Here is a 27,765-nt window from a genome sequence, read left to right as displayed (position 1 = left end):
AATCAATAATTACTTAAGTTAAAAATAAGCATCATAAGAAAATCACTCACTTAAGTCATGTTGCTAGCATGTCAAGTAAAGATAAATAACATTTATCACATAAGCATACACTTTACAAGAATAATAGGTGAACCAATAACACATATTATTTACAAGTAAGTAGTTCATCATATTCAAAATCACAAATCAAAAGATATACCAATTGAGCACAAAGATCCAAAATATTTCACAAAATTAATTAAACATTTAAGCACAAAAATAAGCATATTTCACAAAATATCTTTCACAATCAAGACATAAACAATTCAAGCATTTTAAACCATAAGCATTCAGGTCAAATTGAATCAATCATCATATGAGCACATATCTTAACCAAAAATATAGATGAACAAAGAATCAATATATATCTTTTAAGAACATAAAGTTCATCAATTCATCAACACAAGAGAAGAAATAAATCTTAAATTAATAAGGATAAAGAATTAAAGCATATTTCAAGATTATTTTTAAAAAAAATTAAAAGATGAACAATCAAACATCAATATTTATGATTTAAGCACAAGATGATCATCAATTTCTAAATCACAAATCAAGAGTTAAAATAAATATGTCTAACACAATCAAGTTTAAAGAATTTACAAGGTCCAAGCATTATAAACAAATTGAACAATTTTAAACAACATGGTCATATAAGCATGTTTAACAATTACAAATAAATGTGTATAAAAATCACAAAAGTCATTTTCATCATGCTAAAATCATTTAAACAAGTATATTTATGCAAAATACCATAGGATAAATCATTCAAAGCTTAATGTCTAAGATTTTGATTTTTGCACTTTAAAACTCATTTTTGTTTTCAAAATACCTTAATAAATCTTAAAACTAGTCAAGCTCATTTTTAACCAACTTGAACCATTCCAACAAATTTCAAATGAGAAAACAAAGTTGTTCAAGTTATCATTTGGCATTAGAAACAAGGAAATCAAAAAGTCAACTCTTAATCTCATATTTCCTTGAAAAAGGCTATTAAGATGGGCAAATATGTTTAAACACACATTTAAGCTCTTTAAACCATTAAAAAAATTTATATTACACTTTAAAAAAGTCCAAATGATTTTTATGCCCATAAATATTCAAAAACAAGATTTGATCTTTTAAGCTTCAAAATCCTTTGAAACTTGCATGTAAAACTATGAAAAATTAAAACAAATGCAAGTTATCAAGTTTTCTTTGTTTAAGCAAGTTTAAATCATTGAATTCAAGATATTCAAATTCATTTAATAATTAAAAGCTTACTAAAACAAAATTTCATATTTTAAGACTTGACTCTAGCAAAAATTATTTACAAAGCAAAACATAAATTCTCAAAATTATTAAGCTTTGAATACTCCCCCTAAGTTTGTGCATAAATACGAAAACAATTAGCACATAAATAATCACACCAAGCATCAATAAAAGATTCATCAATAAAATTATGCTCAAGCAATTTAACACCATAATCAATTTCAACAAGCATTTCAAACATATTTAAGAGCAAAATAAATGCATATTCAACTCAAGCTCACATTTTTTCAATATTATGCAACATATGTCTTGTAATCAATGTCAACCAAATTTTGCATAATTAATCAAGCATTCACAAATTTCATCAAAAATAGGTAACCAAATTCAAATACTCTTCAAATAAAAGTTTAGAGGTTATCCATCTCCATTGTGTGTCCAGAGTATTCAATCTTCAATCTTATATTGCAGCTCCTTACTCTAGCACACTTATAAAAAATATTCTCATTTGATTTTTGGTACCTAAATTACTTTAGGTCCTTGAGAGTTAATGATCAAGTCTCTTGTTCTTTTAGGAACCTATACTTGTCTAATTCTAAATGAAAATTTTCTTTTAAGAGAAAAAGTAAGTATAGTATGACCATAAAAATTACAAAAATTACATTTAATCATTTTATCACTTAAACTCTTATCTAAAAACTCTTGTTTTCCATCTATCTAAACATCAAATTTCTTTTTCAAATCAAAATTTTCTTTTTCCAAAATTTCATACCTATTTTGAAAGGTTTCAAAATCTATTTTTTATTTTTCATTTTCTTTTTTCAAAACATTTTTTGCATTCATTAAAAATTGATTCTCTTCATTCAACTTTGAAATCATTTTGTTATATTTCTTTTTCATTGATTCACATTCAACATATAGCTCATTATAAGTATCTTATAATTCATCAAAAGCATATGAATTTAAATCAATAGAATTAGAGGTTACCTTCAGATCTTCAAAAGCCATGAGCATGATGCATTTTGGTTGGATTGTTGTCTTTTATGTATTTCATCCAACTTCTTTCATATCTCATTTGATGTTAGACACTTTGATACCAAGTTGAATTTGTGAGAGTCAAGAGCTCTATATAGTAAACACTTGGCTTTGGTATCATTCAGCACTTTTTTCATGTAGTTTGCATCATTTAAAGGAATTTCAAGCCCTTTTTCAACCATATTCCAAGCTCTAAAATCTTAGGCCATCATGAACATATTCATCATTTTTTTCCATTCACAAAATTTAAATTTATTAACCATAGAAACTTTGAAGACTTTTTCACTATCTTAGAACCAAAATTAAGCCATAGGATCTTTACTCAAGGTGGTTAAACCTACAAAAAGATACCAAAGCTCTTATAACAATTGTTAGCTTTATATGTGATATGGTGATCTAAAAGGAGGTGAATTAGATTTCTTCAAATTTTTTCCAAATAATGATTTCAAAGTGATTGAATGAAAAATTAAAAACAATATCAAAATATGAAGTGAATAACGATAAATTGATGAACTATAAGTAAATATAAACTATAATCAAAATAAAAAGATAGGGATAGAGAAATCAAACATAAAGATTTATAGAGGTTTGGTTCTTCTCCACAAGGCACCTACATCTGCTCTCTTGGTTGTCCACACTAATGTTTCAATCCACTATTCTTGAAATGAAATTATAACTTTATCTTTTTTTTTCTAAGGCTTAAGATAGAAATCTTACACTCTCTACTTTTTAAGCTATGTAGTAACCTTTCAATCTCACAAACTTAAGAGGATGTCTCACCTCTTGATTATAAAGTCACTTAATAAAAATACAAACATAAAACACCTCTTAAAGGCAAAGTGTTTGCCTAATGAAGTATAAAGAAATATGATAAATGAAGAACAAATATAATTTGGATATAATAAATACAAAGATATAGACTTTAAAGCTCTAAAACTCTTGAGAGAATGAATATATGACTTGTTTGATCTTGCTCTCTTGATTCATCAACCTCTTTGGTGTGTTGGAATGGCCAATATATAGAGGAATTGAAGAACTGGCTGTAGGGGAAAGTTTGGAAGAAGAAATGCATGTTGAAAGCATGAAAAACCAACTATTGAAGAGTTTTTGCCAGACTCGATCGATCCTTTCCATAAGGGATCGATTGGTTCAAGTTTTGTGCCATTTTTCACTTGAAAAACATGACCTAATCAATAAGGTAAGGGACCCGATCGATTGGTTCAATTAGGGGATTAATCCTGTAACCTAGGGGATCAATCTGGTCAAGCTACTCTTTTGTATCCCATTTTGCACTCTATTCACTAATTTGATCATATCTTGAGTTGTACAAATCTAAATCATAAACCGTTTAAAGATTTAGAAACTAGACTTAAAGGACTTTCTATCGAAGTAATTTTGGTTACTGTTATTTAGTTTCGATTTATAATTGAATTTCATATTCAAGCCTTTCACTTATTGTTTTGTTTTAATTCAAGCTTTATATTTAATGTTCATTAGTTTAGAAATGTTTTCCTTTAATGTTTGATTTCAATTAATGCAATTTAGCTACTAATTTGCTTAGGATTACATGTTATGTTTTCTTTTCACTTGCTTTGGTATAATTTCGATTTGTGCAATTTACTTTCTTGTTGGTATTTTTTTGTTCAGCTTAGAGTAATAATGTTCTTGTTTTTGAAGTATTTAACTTTAGATAGAGTATGGCAATAATAGATATTTAGCTAAGATCTCATACTAATCCTTGTAAGAGCAATAATTTGACTTCGGTCACTATTATTACTTAAATGATCTGTACACTTGTAAAAAGTTTCAATCATTGGATTATTGTAGATGATGTGAGTTGTATTCTTGAAATGGCATTTATAAAGATATATTTGAAGTTATTTAGAATGCAAAGCTAAACTTGAAGCATATTGATGGTTAAAGATAGCCAAATAGGTAAATAGTGCATTTTGGAGTAATTAAGTTAGTTTGAGCTTTCATGGTGATGGAGGAAATTGTGAATAGAAAGTTTTATGTTACATCTCATTCATTATTAAGATTGGGCATATAATAGTATTGAGTAGTTTTGATATAGATGTTGTCATCATAATACAGCAAATAGGTTATAGATACTCTTATAGCTATTGGTTTCAATATCGAAAAAAAAACTTTATTTTTCACTTTATAAAGAATTATGAGTTAATGGACCAATGCTTTGTTATTTTCTTTTGTTTGTTTCATTAGTTTGTTGGTATGCAAACTTGATTATGCTCTAATATCTATATTCCTATGCATTTTGAGCTTATAACAATTATTTTCTCCAAGTATATGTGGCTAGTTTACATAATGGAGTATTTGCATCTTCCCTCTTGTTATATTTTTTATGTAGAGCAAGCAAAGAAAAGAAATACTTAGAAAATAGATAATATAAAAACGAAAAAATGGAAAAAAAACAAAAAAAATAGGAAGAAAAGATAGAATAATAGAATAGAGGAACAATAAGACCCAGGGAATAGATCAATATTAACCTTCAAAGTCAAATTTGAATTCATAATATCTCAATAACCAAAAGTTACTAGAAATTGAAATAACATAGGTCTATATAAATTACTCTTTAAACACTAATAAAATATGCAATACCAAATATAACCATGAATGTCTTAATAATTCTTTAAATACTTCAAATTCAATTGAACATGTAAAATATATAAAATAAGTTTTCAGGTAATATCTTCCAACTAGGAGTGTAATCAAGCTAAGCTAAGACGATACATTGATATGCTTGAACTCAAGCTCAACTTAAAAATTTAAGCTCAAAACTCAGCTCAAGTTTAATTAAACTTTATTTTATAAGCTCGAGCTTAACTAGAGATAAAACTTGAATTGAGTGAGCTTAATTAACTTGATACTCAATAAAAATTTACAATTTTAATTAATATACTTGACAGCAAAGTTTGAATCTAACTAATCAAGACAATAATACAATTAAATCAAATAATCAAATCTAAAAAAAAGCTACATTTTTTCAAGTCCCAAATGATCCTTCAAACAGACATATGTTTAAACCATTTTGCAAAATGAAAGTCCTAAAGTTGTGTAAAATGGTGGTAGTAGGATTTGTAAAGCAAAACTTCAAAAGCGTTGTAAAAAAAAAAAGTTCCAGAACCATTTCTTTTGAATTTGATTCTTTCTCTAGAGCAAGAGCTAATCGGGAAGTCAAGAAAAGTTTCAGCATCACAAAAACAAACAACAAATTCCAACAATTTGCAATGACTTATTTTAGAAATCAAGACAATGAACTCAAAATAAAAATAAAAAAACGCTAATTAAACTTAATACCTTACTTGGAATTAGTATTGCAATTAGACCTATAGTTGTTGGTGGAAAGTAATTGCTGCTATCGTTAGCTTGGAAAAGGCACTATTAGTTGGAGTTCAAATTGGTGGATTGAAACTTAGATAGAAAGAAAAAAAAAATTTGTGATAAAGGCTCAAGAAGTAAGTAGGAAAAAAAGAGGTGGTTGTTGGGAACCTGGGATGGCTTTGGGAGAGGGAAGGTAGGGGCACCACTTGTTGGGAATTGGAGAGGGGAAAAAGACTAAAAGAGGAGCAAACAAGAGTTTAAGAAGATGAATGAGTTTGAAAGGTAGTGTTTAGGGTTTTTTATATATATAAGGGTAAATTTATAATTTTAAATTAAAATAATAAAAATATATTATAATAAAAAAGTTTGATTAGATTCACAAACTACTCGAGTCAAGTATTATGAAACTTGAATTCGGCTCAATAAATAAATTGAGTTACTTGAGCTCAAACTTAATTAGATAATAAAAAAATCTAATTCGAATTTTAATTAAATCAAATTCAAATAACTTGCGAGTAGATGCGTTACGTCCTTATCCGTAATGAAGTGCAATATGTTTTTTATAGTGTGTGTGTGTCTATATATATATATATATATATATATGATATAAAATAGGAAAGAAGATGGCTAAAGGCCCGGATGTTTAAAGGCATTTGAAAGTGAAACCTATGGCAGAAGACACAATGGTAAATTTAAGGGTGAATTGTGGCTGTCAAATTTTCGTACCAATAATCAATTTAAATTACTTATAAATGTAATTGTGAGCCATAATTTTCATAAAAAATTTAGTACATATTTATTATAACTTATTATATATTTACAGTTGTTATTATCATTTAAATAAAAAATCAATGAAAAATGTCTCATCAATAAGTGATTGTATTAATAACATACCAAAAAAAACCATTTAATTTTAACTTATTGACTCTGTTTATAAAATATTATGTAGCCATACCAAAAATTTGTATCTTTTAATCGCTCTACAAATTTATAATATTTATATGTTACTTCTAGTCAAAGTGACAGAATCAAAATTTCTACGTAAGGATCAAATATATGTTAATACATAATCGTTTACATACATATATTATATTATATATATTTTATACATAAAATTAAGACAAAAATTATAATGGAAACAAATGTATAGTTTGAAGTATATTTTTATCAATTCATGTTATTAATCTTTGTTATTATTTATTATCAATTCATAATAATTAGTAAAGTTCACTTTTTAATTAACACTAAATATTTTTTTTATAAGGCAAACGAAATAGATATATTTTTTCATGAAACATTGTGAGTTTCTAATAAAAAATAATGTAAAAAGAAGTTCAAAATTAAAACTAATGGATTAATAAAACTTATTAAATAGATCAGTACTTCGTAACTTTAAAGTTTTCCAAATTTTCATGTAAATAATTTAATCAAAGTTTTAAATTATACTATAATGCTAGTTTTGATTATTATTCATAATCTTTATAGAACTCGTTTTTTAGTTGTGAACTTCACAAATTTTACTTAAAAAATTATATTTTTACTATTTTTTTAATTATTAAAGTGCTTAGCTTATTTACACTCAAATATTTAACTTAATGGTTGGTGCATCATTCCTCATCTAGCAGAACTCTAGTTACTCCATCCCAAATTAAAAGTGTCACTATAAAAAAAAGTCAATAAATCATTTTATATAAAAAAATATCTCACAATTTGCAAACATGTATTAAATCTAAAAACTATTATTTATATCGATTTTTCATTTTTAGATAAGACAAATTAAGTTTAAAGGTTAAACTTGGGAAAATTTTTTATGCTTTTATTTTTTTTTAAATTCCATAAGTTAAAAAGTTATAAGTAAAAACTAAAAATAATTATATTTTGGATGCCATTGATTTATTTTGGAGGATATATCTAAAAAAATTCACATAACACCGTATCTGTGTAAATAAACTTCTAAACTCCTGGGGTTCATGGCTCCCTCTTAGAGCAGTGTGCCATTGTCTAGTCATAACTAACATGAATTGTAAATATCAAAATAAAAAAATATATATTATATGAATTTAATATGAAGAAAAGAAAAATACCCAAAAAAAAAGGGCAATTCATTTTTCATTCCTTAGCTTGTTAACCTAATTATTTTCTGTCAGTGGAAAAATAATCTATTAATTAACAAAAACCTCAGTATATAGGATATCAACAGTGTTTATATATATATATATATATAGAAAATTTTCTTTCATTTATGAAATACCAGAGACTGTAGTAATATTATAAAGGAATTCAGGCTTATCCTCCACCCAAAACATCTCCTCAGTAATATTAAGCTCAAATTTAGCCAACTTATGTGCTTCTTGGTTACCAAACCTGTTTGTATGAATGAACATTAGCTGGGAAAGTGTCTTGCTTTTACATCTTGCCTCATCTATAACGACTCCAACAGGTGATATGTCAGGTTCCAAAGACTTCAACCTCTTTACAACCCCCAAGGCATCTCCTTCTATCTGTACTGCTTGTTATCCCATCTCTGCTGCAAATGTTACCGCTCTTGCTGCTGCCATGGCTTCAACTGTAAAAGGATCACCATCCCTATCCGCACTAGCAGAAAGTGCTCCATAAACTCACCCTCTGAGTTTCGAATGATGACACCTATCCCTCCCTTGCTGTCCTTCTTGTCGAATGCACCATCAAAGTTCACCTTGCCGGCTCCAATACCAGGTGGTTTCCAGTTTTGCACAACTGATCGTGATTCCTTTTTCTCATTTACTTGCGCCTGGTTATCGTCGGCTATGTACCACATGATGGACGTTACCGAAGCTGAAGCTTCTCTCTTTTCTTCTTCACGGAGTTCTCTGTTTCTGTCATTCCAAATTGCAGGCTCACAGCCATAAGGATCTTCCACGTCCATTCTGTGTCTTCGTTATCATCTGCTGAAATATGATTCCAGCTGAGGTTAACCCGCTTCCAAACTTCTCTCACTGCAGGATATGTCCTTAGAGCGTGATGAACTGTTTCTTCTGCTTGGCCGCATCTGAAGCACACATTATCCACACTGTATTTGTAGTTTAACGTAAGAGTACAAGATTAATAAGAAAATAAATAGACAAAAATTAGATGATATTATTTAAAAATGAAATTACCAATTAAGACATTTTTTTATTCTAATAATTGAGGAATTTAATATTAATGAGAAAATAATTAAATAAAAATACTCAATATTTTGATTTAAAAATTGTTAATTGAGGAGAAAACAAATAATTTAACAAATTGTACCTTTTTGTTAAGTATAAACTTAAAGTTGTAAAAACAAAATCTTATCCTTATTTATATGTTATCAAATCAATGCATAATTAAATATGAATTTTAATTAAATTTATTCATATAATTATTACTAAGAGGTAGCATGTTATTCAATAAATTTAAAATTTAAATATTAATATTTACAATATTTTCATTTGTTCTCAAATTATGATTTTCTTTATAAAGTATCAATGCGTGATGCAAAATATATTGAGTAGAAAAACACAATAATTGGCTTAAAAAAAGGGTTGCTACAATGAGTTTTCATATGGGTGTGAACCCTCTTGCGATAAGATAATTTTCAAGGCAATTGAATTCCAAATCCAAGCATATACAACAGAAAGTTCTGTTTGTATACTCATCCAATTTAATATATAGATATTGTATAGTTTAAACACACCAATTTATTTAATAAAGGGTTTAAATCTAGCAAATAAATAATAATTAATTAATATTAATGTAATAAAAGAATTATCAATTAAATTATCAAGAAAATAGAAAACCATAGAACACCACCCTTAAAGGAGAGCCCCCTAGTCAATGAAACAAAATTTGATCTTAATTTCATTTGCTTTAAACTTACACAGTAAAAACAGGGATTAACAAATCATGGGGGAATGGAAAAGCCTCTTCCGTTTGCATTATTTTCGTTTTCTTGTGTTATTTGTTAATTTGGTTAATGACAGTTAATTTAGTGTTATATTTAAACTCAATAAAAATTAGTTAATATTTAGTTTAATAAAAAGTTATTACTTAAGGAAAAATTATTTCAATGAAAGACTTCAATATTTTTAATAAATTAGAAATAAATAAAAATTAATTAATATTGTAATTTATTAAGAATTTCATTAATAAATAAGATTAAAATCATTAATCTAAAAAATTATTAAATATATATATATATATATCGTTCTGTACTATTTGTAATTTTAAAGTTTGTTATTTTCAATATGATATAAATGAGCATTTGGACCATCCTGCTTACCAAGGATCTTTTTATTTCAATGCGCCAAGATAACATAAATAAATGAATTCCAGGCAATTTTAGAAGTGATTTTCCTTTGAAGCTGACTTTGACCCAACAAAATTCATGGTGCCAATTGCCAAAAAAATCACCTCCCTTTGAATGCCACATAGTAGTAAGTTGCAACTCTTGCAGCCACACCTTTTTATTACGCTCACAAGTGAAAAATAATTGATCTTTGGTTTCAATTTTTTTCAAAAATTATATTTATAATTAAATATTATATTCATATAATCAATTAAATAATTAGTTATTATATCATTAAATAATTTATTAATTAAATTATAATTTAATTAAACAATTAAACTCACACACAATAAATTTTAAAATTTTAAGATTTTATCATTAAATCAAAGCCTCATTGACATCTCTACTTTCAGCTTCTTGAACACAAAAAAATACATTTTTGGCTAGTGGGGATGCTCCATCTACTTTAGTCTTTTTTTTTTTTCATTCATATATGTATGTAATTAAATTTTTAAAAAATGTATTATTTATTTGATAAAATTATTTTATGTTTAAAGTCGTCGTGAGAGAAAGGGTCAGTAGTGATGGTGTGGGCTGAGCCGACATTTATATGTTGCAGACTTGAGAGTTTTAACTATTGAAGAAAAAGAAAAGAAAGCCTAGTCCATATTTCTCAGCAGGTAATATAGTAGCTGTATATGAGCCCACTGGGAAATTTTGCTTTAACCTAGCTCGGCCTTATATTGGCTAATTAATGACACGGAAAGGAGGCTTAACTTAAATACTAGAGAGTAGAAAGAAACCCGATACAGGATTTAATCATCAGAGTTAATTTCATATGAAATACAATCAAACACAAAATTTTTTTTTTAAAGAAATATTAGTAAAAGGTGTATAAATTCTCACTAATCGTATATAAATAATTAACTATAATCAACAAAAATTGAAAAAAAAAAAACATATTAACTTACCATCTATAAAACAATCTTAAAATGCAAAATTTTAAATAAACATAAATATAATAAAGAAATAAAAGAAATTGAAGAGAAGCAAAATCTTATTTTTAGCTTAGTTTTATCCAATTATCAAGCAAGTTCATCCATACCTTCTTCCTCAAGCTTTGCTTTGATTGTCAAAATTAATTTGCAAGCAAAAATATTATTCAAGAAACAATATTATAAAATTTAATTGTATTTGATTATAAGTTGTTTAAAATTTTAGATGCCTTAACACGTTCAAAGATAAACAATAATGTTGCTATTTCTATACATAATAAAATTTTAATTATCATAGTATATATCTCTAAATTAAATTAAAAATAGATGATTCCTTTCAAACTAACTTTTACTAAGATCAAAAGACATCATTGAATTCCAATTAAAAGAATGAATCAATAAAAGTACATTGCTACAAATGATGATTTTGGAAATCTTTGTCCTACAACCATCATTTTGTGTAACAAATCAGCAAGCAACTTAGAATCAATAAAGCATAAAAGGATTGTCATTGAAAAAATCACACAAAAAAAAGTTGAGTCATTATTATATTAAAATTTTTTATAAAGTAAATTATGTATTAAATGGTTCAACTCATATACAATAACCACTAGGTAGCATATTTCAAACTCTAAACACCTAATATCATGAAATTTAACAAACTAAAAATAACCGAAAGAACTACAAACTTTGATTTCTTAACATGCTCAATAGTTGAATAAACAATAGCAACTTTCGGTGAATATTAATTTTTAAAGTGGAAAAATAGTTAGAAGCAAATGAAATTGAGGTAAAATTCACAATCTCATAGGAGCAAAATATAATATTACATTTCTAGAATATCATTTATAAAAGAGTCATGTCTTGTAGTATTTATATCTAAAATTTATCTTAAGCTTTTCCTAGACACATTTTACTCACCATACAAAGCAATTCTTAATGTTATGAATGTTCCATTATCACCAATTGATGTACATAGATAAAATAATTAATCCAAACATATAATGTAACATCTAGCCACAAAAATCAATATGAGCTTTGTATTACCTAGTCACATGCTAAAGCAAAGACCAGAGAATTTTCATGCCTCCACCTTCCAATGGCTTTCCTATGGATAAAGCTTATTTTTTTACTTTGCGAAATTATAAAAACATTGGAGAGTAAAGCTAAATATTATATTGCAAATCAGAGAATTGGTATCCACCATTTCAAATAGCTTTATAAATTTACTACGAGAAAATGCATTCATGTATCTAGGCTACTCCACCTAAAAGATATAGTGCAAGTGTATGCCTTTGGTCTAAATTATCTAAAGCTAAAATAGACATATCCAAATCTATTTTATGTAAACCAAAACAAAATTAAGAATCAAATATCGAGAGGAAAAACACATTTCTAATTTAAATTTGCAAAGATAAGCTTTTTTATGCTTCAATCCTATCATCACATCGACTTTTGTAACCTTAAGCACATTCTGTTGGAAAAAACAATACCCACACGCAGCAACCACACACAAAATAGCAAGCTCAAATAAAGAATAAGAACACACAAATATATTTGGTTCAGCCTAACTCAAAATGGCCTATTTCAAACACAATCCACTAACAAATAAATCTTTACAACTGTGAGACTTTTAGAATGAGAAAAGTCTCCTAAAACTCCTTACTCAAAACTTAACCCAAAACTCAATTACACCCTTTAATAGCATATTCACTTAGCTATTTTCTTGGTGTCTAACTCTCTGGGATTACCAAACCAAAACCAAAACATCATATTTATAAATATGAAATCCCTTATACTTTTACTAAACTCTCGATATGGGATACAAGATAAACTCAAACTCACTTAACTTTCGATATGGGATTCTGAGATTTAAGGCAAATCCCAACAAATCTTCTCTTGACTTGAATCTCCAAACACTTCAACAGTATCTGTAAAGCTAACACGCTTACCTTTCTTCTTTTTTTTTATCATAGGCATCTCAGCAACTGAGCCTCCATCAAACATGTACAAATGATTATTGACCCTATTCTCTTGTAGAATCACACTACCATTCTTGTACACTTTTAACCAATCAGTACTATCATAATATGTGTACCTTCGATAAGCTAACTCACCCAAAGCAATCAAATTGTAGTGATAACTTGGTACATACCTCACATGACGAAGCATCCTAATAACACCATTGTGAGATCTAAGGCGAACACTTCCAATGCCTTGAATCTGTACTTTTTCTTTGTTAGCAACCACAATATCTTTATACTTTTCATTCTCATCCAACTCCACAAAACAACTCCTATCATTACAAATATGACTGTAACAGCTGAATTTAAAACCCAACCTTTATCACTTTTTAAAGTCTGAGTCTTATCAACACAAGTTATCAAAATAACATCATCATCATCAGACACGACAGTAGCAGTATCACTCTTTTTTTCATCTGATATTTTATCATCATTCGTCTTTTTAAAAATAGTCATATCTCTTCTTAGCTTCTTACAGCGTACTTGGATATGTCCCTTCTCACCACAATAATAATATTCTACATCACTGTAATCTCTGTCTCTTGACTTGGATCTCCATCTTGATCCACCAATCCTCTTTTGAGTCATCTCTCGATCAAAACCCTCTACAACTAGTGTACTCCCTTTAGATGATAAGCTTTCAGCTCCCATAAACCTTTCATTCTCACGCAATAAGACAGTCACATCATCCAACTTCAAAGTAGACCTGTTTACCAACACAGTCTGAACTAAATGCTTATAAAACTTGGACAAAGATGACAGTAAAATTAAAGCATTCTCTTCATCTTTTAACTCATCAACAGAAATTGCTAGCAATTGAGAAACCAATCTATTAAACTAATTCAGGTGATTATGAAGAATTATACTTTCTTTCATCTTCAGAGAATACAAATTCATCTTCAAACATAATCTATTAGTTAACGACTTTGAAGCATAAATACCTTCAAGCTTATCATACAAACTTTTTGGAGTACTTCTAATGAATACACTGTACTTTACTTCTGAAGCTAAAGTCAATCTAATAGTACTAACAGCCTTCTTTTGAATCCTATTCCAATTAGCATCAGACATTCCTTCAGGCTTACTACTCTCTAATGCCTGATCCAACCCTTGTTGTACTAACAGATCTTGAATTGTACTTTGCCATAACATAAAATTACTCTTTTCATCAAATAACGAAATCTCAAACTTAGGCATAGACATACCAGACATAACTTCTTTAGACATCTTCAAACACTGCTTTGCGATCTCTTGGGCCCACAAACCTTAAACCTTGAACCTCGCTCTGATACCACTTGTTGAAAAAAATAACACCCATACGCAGCAACCACACACAAAATAGCAAGCTTAAATAAAGAATAAGAACACATAAATATATTTGGTTCGGTCCAACTCAAAATGGCCTACTCCAAACATAATCCACTAACAAATAAATCTTTACAACTGTGAGACTTTTAGAATGAGAAAAGTCTCATAAAACTCCTTACTCAAAACTTAACCCAAAACTCAATTACACCCTTTAATAGCCTACTCACTTAGCTATTCTCTTGGTGTCTAACTCTCTGGGATTATCAAACTAAAACCAAAATATCATATTTATAAATATGAAACCCCTTATACTTTTACTAAACTCTCGATGTGGGATACAAGACAAACTCAAACTCACTTAACTTTCGATATGAGATTCTGAGATTTAAGATAAATCCCAACACATGTAACATTTCTTTCAATTTCAATTCACTTTTCATCTAATCAACAAAAGACAACAACAACAAAAAAAAAACTCTTATATTACCTATCCAATTAATTAAAAGGAATAAAAACAACAAAAGCTACAAATTCAAAACTGACACTCAAAAGATGCAATCTTCATAGAATCGAACTTTAAAAAGCCACTATTCATATAAAATATTGATGTATTTGTTTGAATCTCTATTTGAATTAGTGATCTACCCATATTATCCCTCTATCTCTTCTTTTCTCCCTGCCTCTCCATTTATTCCTTTAGTGTCGATTGCATCTTCTATCAATGTTGATTAGTGATTTCTCCTTCTTGCATGGTCTCCCCTCTTTCTATTCCCTTCATTTTTTTTTTGTTTTTCACGATCATTTGTCTTTAAAAGCTTCTTTATAGTTTCAAAGTTGCTAATTTCAACAACAATAAAATCATTAAAAAAAAAAAAAGGAGAAACTTATCGAGAAGTTTTAGTTTTACCCACCTTTAAAAAAAAAATTTAATCTAAAAGCTTAAAAAAAATTTATAAAATGGCCAATAAATAGATGACAAAATGTGTAAAGATCAAGACCTCAATAAATAGTAAATGAATAGTAAAAAATTGGAAAGTTTTTTTTAAATAATACAGTTATATCTAATATATAATAAATGATATGATTTTAGTTTCAAGCTTAATTAGTAATGTATGAGATTCTTAATTTAAGATTTTTTTAATTTTTATTAGAATTTTTAGTTATTTATTATCAAAACATTTAAAATGTTAAGGATTACAACTTTTAAAAAATTTTGTAATTATTTATTGGTGAATTTTCAAATAATCATGTTTATTATTTATTATTTGTTTATTATTATGTACTTGATAAATTAAATAATTTTACTAATTCTAATTAACAATAATTTTAGCTCATTAGCAACATAATAATGAAAAAAAAAGTATACTAAATTTATCGAATAAAAAATATTAAAACAATTAATATTTGTTTATGATAAAAAATAAATAAAATAAAGAACTTGTTTTCGGTTTTTGAGTTTAACAAAATCAATAAAAAAAAGTTTACTTCCGATGAATTTAGCCAGCCCACCTTTTTTTTTTTTTTTTAATTTTAACTTTACCTTTTTTCATGCCAAAGTCAAAATAAAGCATGGTTTTCCAGAAAAACCCGATAAAAAATCTTTCATTTTTTCTTTTCTTTTTTGTGTGTCACCGTCACTCAACCCTCCCCCCTATAATTCATTTTTGTAAGTAGCTTTTCTGTTGCGGGCAAACCTTTTTTTTTTTTTACTTTATTTTCTCCTCTGTCCCTTCCTTTTGCATTTTCGTTCTTTTTCATTTTAACTTCTTTTGAAAACTCTCTTTTTCTTCCCTAAAAACCACAACTGGTGTCTGCCATCTGGACTCCGTCATCTTCTTTTCCCACCTGCCTACGTCATCTCTCAACTTTATTCCCTCTTTTTCATTTCTATTAAGTTTTTCTATTCTTTCATTTTGTTCACAAAAAGTATCCTAAACAATGAGTGAAAATACAATTTTGTTTTTTAACACGTGTCAAGCAAAGGAGGAACAATTTGTAAACAGTAAATCTTATAATTCATTTTATAGTATGTCATACATAGATAAATTATATGAACCTCCTTGATTTGGCACTACATGGAATGGAAGATAGGACCGTAACCGTAGTTGAGGACTTGAAGAATGGACAAATGTCGCGAGATCCAACCCACTAGACCTTGGGACACGTGTACGGTTGGCACGTGGGGTGCATGACCCATAATTGCGTAGGAAATACTAATTTTTATTCATTCAAGCGTCGTTAGTTATGGGAAGGTGAGATGTGTCAATCAACGCCTGCACATGCAGATCGTGGTGGGAGACGGATTGAAGAGTCGGCAATCAAAAAGCAAACCTTTAACACTCATAATAACAAACTCTATCCACACTCCACGTGTCCTCTATCTATTGGGTGTTACGGTTAGCGCACCAAACACACCCCTAGGCTGCTTGCCTTGGGCAAGTAGCTTAATCTATAAGGTCTCTTGTATCCTTCATCACTCTCATCACTCTTGCGTTCTGGTCTATTTCACTCTCAAATCATAATTCATCGTTTCATCGGTTTTGCTTTGTGCCTATCCTTTCAGTTCAGATCTGGGATTTTCAGCTCCAAGCTATGGCGGAGAAGGTTTCTAAATCTTATCTCTTTTTCTATATAGTTTCTTTCTGTACTTAACAGCTAACACCCATTTCGTTTTCTTTTATTGTTCTTCTGGTCCGCTGTTTCCCAGTGACTCGCAATGCATTTTTTGGCTGCGACTTTTTTTTTTCTAAAATGTTATTATTCCTATTTTTCAGTTTTGTGGTTCTTTCTTGTTCTTTTCCTTTGTTGTTGAATAGCTTATCTGCCCAATATTCTTCCATGTCAGAACCTGAATCTTGTATTTCCCTTTCCCTGTCTGTAAAGCAGAAATATACTTTGTTTGCTAACGGTGATATATAAAATTATTTACTCTCTTTCATCATACATGATTAATTGCCTGTATTATTTTTTTTTTTCTTTTTATTTTCAAATAAGAAACCCAGTCTGATATGCGTACGTACTTAGGTGACAACAATGGTGCTGAAGGTCGATCTTCAGTGCTGTCGCTGCTATAAGAAGGTCAAGAAAGTACTCTGTAAATTCCCTCGTGAGTTTCTATTTTGATTTTTATGCTTCTCTTTGAGTTTCTGTATTTAATATTTAATTTCAACATAGTTAGTTAATTGATCATTAACCTGGAGGCGAGAAGTGGTCTGAGTTAATATTTGATGATGGCTTTTGCGAACAAGAGAAATACGAGACCAGATATATGACGAGAAGGCCAACACGGTGACAATTACGGTGGTATGCTGCAGTCCAGAAAAGATCAGGGACAAGATATGCTGCAAGGGTGGCGGATCCATCAAGAGCATTGAGATCAAACCACCACCACAACCACCTCCAAAACCCAAGGATCCTGAGAAGAAACCTGAAAAGCCTAAAGAACCAGTGAAGAAACCCGAAAAGCCCAAGGAACCAGAGAAGAAACCTGAAAAGCCTAAAGAACCAGAGAAGAAACCCGAAAAGCCCAAGGAACCTGAGAAACCCAAAGAACCACCCCCGAAACCACCAGCGCCAGCGCCAGCACCAGCACCGGCACCAGCACCGGCTTCGGCACCAGCACCGGCGCCAGCTCCAGCGCCAGCACCGGCGCCGGCACCAAAGCCTCCAGCACCAGCACCAGCACCAAAGCCTCCAGAAACGGCTCCTCCACCACCAGTGGCCTGTCCCCCGATTGGATTTTGTTGCACGGAATGTTATCATGGACATGGTGGGGGCCCTTGCTATTTTGGTGGACCGCCTCCACCACCACGCCCATGCTATGAGACTTATGGTAGGCCAGTTTATGATAACTGGGGCTGCGGCGGCTACAAGTATATGAGCCGCGGTGATTGTTTTAGTGAAGAAAACCCACAAGCTTGCTCAATCATGTAACGTGGAACATGCTACTAGGGGCATCGTCAATTCATGAATTCATTACATCACTGATAGTAATCTTCTTAGTTGTCTCTGTTGAATATTCAGTCACTTTTTTTAACTGCATGTGGAATTGTTTTTTTTTTCATGATTATATAGAGGTCGTATAGGTCGTATAAGTCATATAGGAAGAATAATAAGGTTGGCGGTGACCGGTGGTGGATAATTGGTGGGTCATTCCTGGCTTAGAAAAAGTTTGTTTCCATAATTTTTAAAAATTAATAAAAAAGCAAAGTCTTTGTCGACGATTTGCTTTCACACGGTGCGTTTCCTTCCCTTTCAGTTTCTCTTTTTTGTGTATTACTAGATCAGTCCGTGTCTTTCTGATCTGATAAAAGTATTGCAAATCCAAATCCCGCTGGGTCATGAAATTTTACAAGAGTTTTTTAAAGGTTTCAAGAAAAGTTGGGAGCTGGTAGCTACTTTGAATTGCTAAGCCGCTAGCTAGTCATCTAGAAACTTTAGCTTCAGCTTTCATGTCATGCGACGTAACGCCTTTATACCTCTGACAATACATGCTTAAACGAAAACAACACCCATTCAATTAGCTTGGGGAATCAAGAACAAGGTACGTTGTTAATCTAATGTCATGTAACTTCTAATAATTGTGAATAATTATATGCATAAATTAATAGTCTAATATACACTATACTGCTATAAAATAAAGTCAAAGAGTTTTTCAGTCATCCACATAGGCATTTTAAGTGAAAAATATGAACACAGAAAGATAACCTTGAATGCTTCGATCTTTCATAAAATTCTTCATTTATATCATCAAGCAACCTATAAAATTTTAATGCTTCTCTTTTATGTTGTTGGTCAGGTACACTTATTTCAGGTTCACCAAATTCATTCATTTCAACAATGGACTAATTAAAACCCATCATTTTAGGGAGAAAGATTATGAAAATGTTGGTTATGAATGTTAAAAGCATCTCGCAACATGCCTTCAATGTCATCCGCTATAAAAGGATCATGTTGGTATTGGAGAGCCCTTGAAGCTGAAAGAACTCTAGTAAAAGACCTTGACAGTACAGACTCTCCATGAAAATATCAATTAACATATCTCGAAAGAAATTCAATACAAATTAAATGTTCGAAAATAACTTGACATATTTTTCACTTGATATTAGCACACTTCACACTTAGGCATAATATCATATTATCTTCACTTCTATTTTCAAATACAAAATTAAGAAAAATTTTCACTCTATCTCTATACTCTTAACTTAATCTTGACTTTTGTATTTAACTCTTATCCATTTAATACTTGTTACATTATCAGACCAAATGTATATAAATAATTTATATGAAAATGAACATGTAAAATACTTAAGTTTACTATGTTTTAAACAAAAGATAATAACAAGATCAGTACTTACAGAAAATGAGAACTCCTTATTGTGAAGTATTTTATCAGCTACCTAATATTATGAATATTAAAACTCTACTGCTAACATAGATAGTACTAAAGAGAATTTGTAGTTGGGGTTAAAATAAGGTAAAATAGGTACAGAGAAAACCCAAAAAAAGAAAAAAATGAAAGGGAAAGAGAAGTGGATGATGGGTTACAAATAGGTATTTGAGGAAGGTGGGTTTTGAAGAAAATTATTTAAACTAAAAAGAAAATCGCGAATTGCAAAAGCTAAAAGAATAGTTGAATGAAGTAAAAGCTAAAGTAAATAACTAATGAATAGTCAAAATAAAGTTCTAAAAGATAATGCTCGAATACTAAAAGCTGAAAAAAAGAGAAAGTAAATTGTAGTTGGTCTGAAAAGAGAAATAGTAAAATAATGAAGATGAAGCTTGAAGTTGATGATTTGATGTGCTAAGTTTGGGGATAATTTTATTGGACCAAATTATTGAAGGCATTTACTATGAAAAATACCTTCAATAATTTTCTCTTAAATATTTTTTGAATATATTATAGGCACATTCACCAGAGTTGTAATAGAATTGTTTGAGATTATTAAAGGCGTTTACCCTCAAAAATGTCTTTACTAATTTCATCTAATTTTTATGACGTATTTATTAAAAGTATTTTTTGCATAATACACCTTCAATAATTTTTTCATTTTTATTTATGAATATCAGTGAAGGTGATTTTTTACTAAAAAATACCTTTAATAATTTTTTTTAAAAATTGTTTGAGATTATTAAAGGCGTTTTTTATATAAAACGCCTTTAATATTATACTACTAAAATTTTAAAGGGTTATTAAAGGTGTTTATTCAAAAAAAAAATACATTGACTAATTCATTTTATTTTTTGAAAGAATTTATTGAAGGCGTCTTCTAGTGCAAAATACCTTCAATATTTCACTACTTAAATTTTAAAACGGTTAGTGAAGGTATATATTCTAGAAAAATACCTTCACTAATTTCATTTAATTTATGTACATAATTATTAAAGGTATTTTTTGAGAATAAATGCCTTTAATAATTTTATTTTAAAAATTTTTGAGATTATTAAAGGTGTCTTCTAGTGAAAAATACCTTCAATATACCAATACTCAAATTTTAAAATGATTAGTGAAAGCATTTATTCTAGAAAAATACCTTCAATAATTTTTTTTAAATTTTGTACATAATTATTGAAGGCATTTTTTTAGAACAAATATCTTCAATAATTTTTTTTAAAAATTTTTTGAGATTATTAAATGTGTCTTCTAGTGAAAAATGCATTCAATAATTTACTATTCAAATTTTAAGATGGTTAGTGAAGGCATTTATTCTAGAAAAATGCCTTCACTAATTCGTTTTAATTTTTGTCCAACTAAAAATTATTGAAGGCATTTTTTGAGAACAAACTCATTCAATAATTTCTTTTTAAAAATTTTTAGAATTATTAAAGGTGTTTTTTAGTATAAAACACCTTTAATAATGTTAAGGGATTTTTTAAAGTAATTTGCTATAATTGTTTCAAGGAATTTACTAAAGACGTTTTCTGCATAATACGTCTTCAATAATTCTCTCCATTCTTATCACAGGAATATCAGCAAAGGTAATTTTCTACTAAAAATGCCTTTAATAATTTTTGTTCAGAATTATCAAACGCATTTTTTAAGAGAAAACGCCTTTAATAATTTTCTTTAAAAATTATTTTTTGGATTACTAAAGGAATCTTTTAGTAAAAAATCCCTTCAATAATCTCCAACTAAAATTTTAAAGAGATTATTGAAGGTTTTTTTTTAGAAAAATACCTTTAATAATAATTTTTATATTCATTCCCCTGTTTTGAACATCGAAATCACAAGCTGTTAGTATAGAGAACGATTAAAAGTTGCATTAATCAACCAAACCAAACCCATAAACACATTTCTATCAGACTTTTGGTTTAGTATAGAGAATGATTAAAAGCTACATTAATCAACTAAACCAAACCCATAAACACATTTCTATCAGATTTTTGGTTTCTTTATCCTTATCATTATCACTGACTTTTAACAAATCAATGGCGCACACCTTTCTGTTTACCAGTATGTTTTTATTTTTTTGTTTACTGTATTATTTATATTATTTGATAGATCTATTTTTTTTTTGTTCCTTACTATTTACATGTGCATATATATTTTTATTAATTTCATCGTAAGCATAGTCATCCAATCACCTTTCATTGCATGTATGTTGTTTCTGTGTAGTTTTCTTTAAATATTGTGATTTGCTGAATCTTATTGTGTGATATTGTTTTGCTGAATGTTATTGTATGATATTGGTATGCTGAATCGTATACTGAATGGTTTGCTAAATGGTGTTTCTGAATGGTTTACTGAAGGGTGTGTCTGAACACATTACTGATTGGTTTACTGAATGAAGTTTTTGTATGTAATATGGTATTGGTTGTATTTAATTACATACAATGTTAAATTTAGACAATCATTTTGTGTAATTCGTATAATTATGATCAAAATCGTAGGTATTATGAACTCTAAACAACATTATTATTCTTCTATTGAACATGCATAAGACACACTTATAGGCCAAAAAAGAAAGGGAAGAGGCCCAAATAAATAAATTAAAGTGAGTGACACAAAAATTCACATTAACTTCAATCAAAGTGCGTAGCCTGTGTCTGAAGGAGCTGCCAAGTTGGCTATTCATATTGGAGCCATCGTTTGTAGTAGTATTTCAATTACGTACACCAATTACGACGAATTCTCGATGATCTAAAAGATGATTTATGGCAGTCGATTGTGATGTGTTTATTCAACTATTTAGTAAAATTTATTAAATGATCATTTAATTGAAATTCAATGTGTTCATACTAATTGTGTTAAATTATTTAGGAACGGTTCGACATACCAATTGACTATAAAAAGATTTTATTGCAATTTTTTGGGAAAGCATTTAAAGACTTTAAAGTAGATTGACAACCCAATATATTTTACTGTTGGCTGATCAAGGTGATGTATTGGCTATTCCACCTACGTCATATGCAAATGTAATAAGTGTTAAAGATTGGACAAATTTTGTTCGATATTGGCTTTCAGAAGATTTTTCAGTTCGCAAATCCATTACCAAAATTTTTTTTTATAAGTCTTTATGCAATATATCCTTTGATCTTCATATGTGATTAATGTAATTTCTTTCTTTTGTAAAAAATAAAAAAAACCAACGAAACATTTGAGCCAAACAACAATACCACTATCGGATAACGAGAAAGGGATATGAAAATATAAAGTATGGGCTTGTATGTATTCGCACACTTATTTTATACTCATTAATGAATATTTATGAATATTCATTTCATACATTCTGATTCTTATATTACGGTAATTTAATAGGAATTAACGAGTTTTGGCATTGAAGTTTTCAAATGAGATGTCTGAAAACAAGGACATTTACGAAAGGATGGATCTTTTACAAATAAAGCAACCAAAAAAATGGTAAAAAGATTGTATGTATAACTACTTTTTTAATATTATATATGATTGGCATTGTGGTTGTATGCATGACTATATACTAGCTTGTATAGATTTGTTGTTACAACTCATCTTATTATTAGTGTGGAAGAAGTTAAAAAATTTTGTGAACTGGATAAATTATCAGCTGTTGATATTGTCGCTTATATGAGGTTAGCTTATAAATACAAATATGCACATTCAATATGTATTAATTTATATTATGGTGTAATACTAACTAGCATTATTGATTGTTATCGTGTAACTTTTTATATATAGAGCTCAAAATGAGACAGTTGACCAACGGATTTAGATTCGTTGACTCTAACTTCATTAGTGAGCAAAGTGACACAGTCGTTTATCATGCTAATCATATGATTGAATGCATGAAAAGGCTGACTGATTATTATTTGCTCACATATAATGCACAGTAAGTTATATTACAACCTTAATTATTTTAACTTTACCTAAATCTGATCTGATGTGTAGTCTAAGTATATCATTGTTATTATTTTACAGTCGTCATTGAATGTTTATTGTGATTGACACCAAATCCTTAACGCCATACATACTTAAATTAATTAATCCAACGACGGTGCCTAATCCCGATATTCAAACTTTTATAAAGAGTTATTACACTTTATTATGTTATATATCTTCTGTTTCTTCATAAGTAATTTTATTTATGTATTAAGTAAAATTTTTTTTCAATTTAGGATAATATCTGCATTCGATAAGAAGGCAAAGAAATTGAAATGGGTGTCATTATCGATAAATGTGAAATTTATTCTTTTATGTTGAGTTTGTGTAGATAAATATTTTTTAAACTCACTCAATTTAATTTTCAGGTACCTCGTCAACCCGGTATACTGAATGTGGATATTGTATCCTTTGTTTTATGCAAAAGATAGTTTTATATGATTTTATGACCATACCATTCAAGGTTAATATAAATTTCATAAACTCATTATATCTTCAAAAAAATAAAAAACTAAATTATGTTATCATTTATTAACATTTACTTCTAATATTTTTTTTAGTTGGAGAGTAAAGAAAGCTTCACGGTAGAGAAACTGGATGAAGTCCGTAAAGAATGGTGTATGTATTGTCATTTATTAATGTTGATAAACCTTGAGGTTAGACATTGTTGGTTGAATATAAATATATGATGAATAAATTTTTATAATGTTTTTAACATGCCATGTTGAATGGAAATTTTAAGTTTGTAGATTCGAGAATTGGTTTAATATTATTGGTATACTTAATATGAATATACTATATGTACTTAATATATTATTGAGTACGATTATTTCAAAAAAGTATATTAATATGGCAACGTTATCAATTTTAAATTCGAATGTGTGGTCAATTTATTGAAATACAACAATGTTCATTATGTAAATTTCAAAATGTAATTCATAGTATCACATATATAAATCAAATATTTTCTAAATATAAATATACAACTGACTTCAAATGTTTTCTAGGCATAAACCTACAACTGACTTGACATATACAATATCAAAAATATTTTTTTGATGGGATTAATGAAGGCATTTTTAGCAAGAAAACACCTTAAATTATCCATAACAAAATGTTATTGAAGGTGTTTTTAACCAAAATCGCCTTTAATAATTCCACCTAAAAATATATTGTGTGGAATAATAAAAGTGTTTTGAGACAAAAACGCTTTCAAAAATCCATTTCAAATATTGTGTATAGATTATTGAATGCATTTTTTTATAAAAACTGTCTTTAATAATTTTTGTTAAAAATTTATTGATTGGATTATTGAAGGCATTTTCACCCAAAAACGTCTTCAAGAATCCATTCCATATTTTTTCTATAGATTATTAAGGGCATATTTAACAAGAAAACACCTTCAATAATCCCTAACAAAATATTATTAAAGGCATTTTTTACCAAAATCGCCTTTAATAATTCTACCTAATAATTTATTGTGTGAAATAGTAAATGCATTTTGGGCAAAAAATACCTTCAAGAATCTGTTCTAACTTTTTTGTATAGATTATTGAAGGCGTTTTAAAAAAAATCACCTTCAATAATACCAACTAAAAATTAATTTAATGGATTATTGAAAGCGCTTTCGACCAAAAACAACTTCAATAAATCTGTTTCATACTTTTCATATGGATTATTAAAGGCATTTTTCTACTGAAAATGGCTTAAATAATCCTTAACAAAATGTTATTGAAAGCGTTTTTGAAAAAAATCACCTTCAATAATCTGACCATTCAAATTTATCGTGTGAAATATTAAAGGCATTTTGAGTCAAAAATACCTTTAAGAATCCATTCTAACTTTTGTGTATGAATTATTGAAGGTGTTTTTGACAAAAATAGCCTTTAATAATCCAATTTAAAAATTTATTGATTGGATTATTGAAGGTGAATTCAGCAAAAAACGCCTTCAAGAATTGATTTAATATTTTTCCTATAGATTATTAATGGCATTCTCTGCCAAAAATGCATTCAATATTTTTTTCAAAAATTTTTAAAGCAATTGTGAAGACATTTTTGTCCAAAAAATGCCTAAAATAATCAATTACAAATAATTTCTACAAAAACTCAAAAAAGGCTAAAGAGAAAGATCAAACCTACCATATTATGGTTAACATTCGTACGATCATAAAATTTTGATATAATATTTATTAAATGCATTTTTGACCAAAAACGTTTTCAATAAACCTGTGAAATTTTTTGGTAAAATTATTAAAAGCGTTTCTTGTAGAAAACACTTTCAATAATCATATATATTTTTTTATGAGAAAATTATTGAAGGCATTATCTGTCAAAAACGTCTTCAATAATTCTTTATCAATTTTTTTTTAATGAAATTATTCAAGTTATTTTTTACCAAAAACGTTTTTAGAATTTACTTAAAATTTTAAGATAAGATTATTCACGTTAGTTGATAAATATCACTAATTTAAATCTTATATGACGTTTATAAATAACGTCGTTATTTAAATATTTAATGACGTTTTAATAATAAATATTTTAAATTTTATTAAAACATCAAAATTAATTACATACGTAAGTGAAACATTACTATAAGATTGTCATTAATTTTTTATTTTCTTGTAGTGTGAGGTAGGTGGATCAAGTAGTGAACAATTAAATGTTTGAGATTGGATAAATTTTTAAGATGCGGAATATCGAAGGAATCGTTAAACATCATAGCTTCTATCAAATTATTTAAATTAAAATAATAAAGGATGGCGTTGCCATTATGGGTGGTGGTCAGCTCAGCACACTAGCTGCTAGTGCCTGAACTTGCTTGGGCAGAAAAAGTTAAATTAATTAAGCGCACCATAAAAACATATACTATCAAAAGATTTTCATTTTTGAGGAAGGATATTATTAAATTGAAGTATTGAACAATTTTATTTGGGGGGTCGGTGGGGATGTCCATACGAAAATTTACTAGTTGTTACATTGTATAAAAGAAAGTAATTTTAACATTATATATAGGCGCATAACTTAGATGAGTTTTTTAAAGTAAAATTTATGAAATTTTTAATTAAAAATGATTCAATAAAATTTTAATAAAAAATTTAAATTAATAAATTGATAAACTTTAATAAAAAATTAATAAAATATAAAAACATATTTAAAATACAGTTTATAATATAAATTTGATAGATATTTATACAATGATAAAAAATATCAAAATTTTCACTAAAAATATTTTATAAAATATGTATCAAAATATATTAATTTTTTTAAAAAATTATACACAGTTAATATATGTAATAAGATATTTCAACATATCAATTTTGATTTTTTAATTTTTTATTTAATTACTTTTAATAAAAAAATTTCACAAACTTAAATTTTTTTAAGTAATTAAATAAAAAAAATTAAAAAATCCATAGTCCATGTAAACGATAAGCATTGAGAAGACCCATAAAAAACTTTAGCCCAATCTCTTATCTTGTTAAAGGAATAAAGTTAAGAGTTTTTTTTTTTTTTTTTTTTTTTTCCAAAGACTTAATAGTTTTGCGTTACTCTTATTTATGAGATTTGAATTGATCACAAGCAATTAAATTGAAAATTGAAAATTATAATCATAGTGGTTTTCTTAAATATAGCAAAACTAGTCTTATTCACCTTATAATGTCCTACTTCAATGTATGACATCTTTATATTGACGTATTATATCACAACGAAGATGTTTATTCAAACACAAATTACAACTGAAATGATGAAATTCATCTATATATATATATATATCTATTTTTCAATTACCATACCGCTAATCAGAATGTATTTTTTTTTTTTTTAAATGGATGGATTGGTTGAACTTTGAAACATAGTTTTTGACGGACCACATAGAAAACCTGAGCAATGAACACCTAAGTCCCAACAAAAAAACATTTTGCAAAAACATTGAGTATACATGAAAGTACTTTTTATTTATTTGTTGGTAAAGGTAAAGTAGTATTTGGTTTAGTACTCAACTATATTTTCGAATTTGAGTAAAAGATTGAATAAAACTTTTATTCTCTTATTGCATTACAGTAAAATTCTAATTATTTATTTTATTTATAATTATAAACTTTTAAAATTAATGAAAAAAGTAAAATTGAAA

At 28.1% G+C, this 27,765-nt stretch overlaps 1 protein-coding gene across 2 annotated transcripts; it reads left to right on the top strand.

Moving 5' to 3' along the window:
* The first annotated feature begins 16,757 nt into the window (after nt 1-16,757).
* LOC111275283 (uncharacterized) lies at nt 16,758-18,509 on the top strand. 2 transcript variants are annotated; one of them, XM_022860511.2, is made up of 3 exons: nt 16,758-16,880; nt 17,301-17,382; nt 17,527-18,509. In XM_022860511.2, the coding sequence occupies exons 1-3, from the start codon at nt 16,869-16,871 to the stop codon at nt 18,207-18,209; spliced, it is 777 nt and encodes a 258-aa protein (XP_022716246.2). In that variant the 5' UTR covers nt 16,758-16,868; the 3' UTR covers nt 18,210-18,509. The 2 variants fall into 2 exon arrangements, with proteins under 2 accessions (XP_022716246.2, XP_022716247.2); XM_022860512.2 differs by having other exon boundaries at nt 17,271-17,382.
* Nucleotides 18,510-27,765: the final 9,256 nt, after the last annotated feature.

This window comes from Durio zibethinus, chromosome 26 (assembly GCF_047325235.1).
Source record: "Durio zibethinus cultivar Kanyao isolate XHJ-2024 chromosome 26, ASM4732523v1, whole genome shotgun sequence".
In the NCBI taxonomy this organism is placed as follows: Eukaryota; Viridiplantae; Streptophyta; class Magnoliopsida; order Malvales; family Malvaceae; genus Durio; species Durio zibethinus.
Note: the sequence above shows the minus strand (reverse complement) of the source record. Positions and strands in the feature narration are given on the sequence as shown.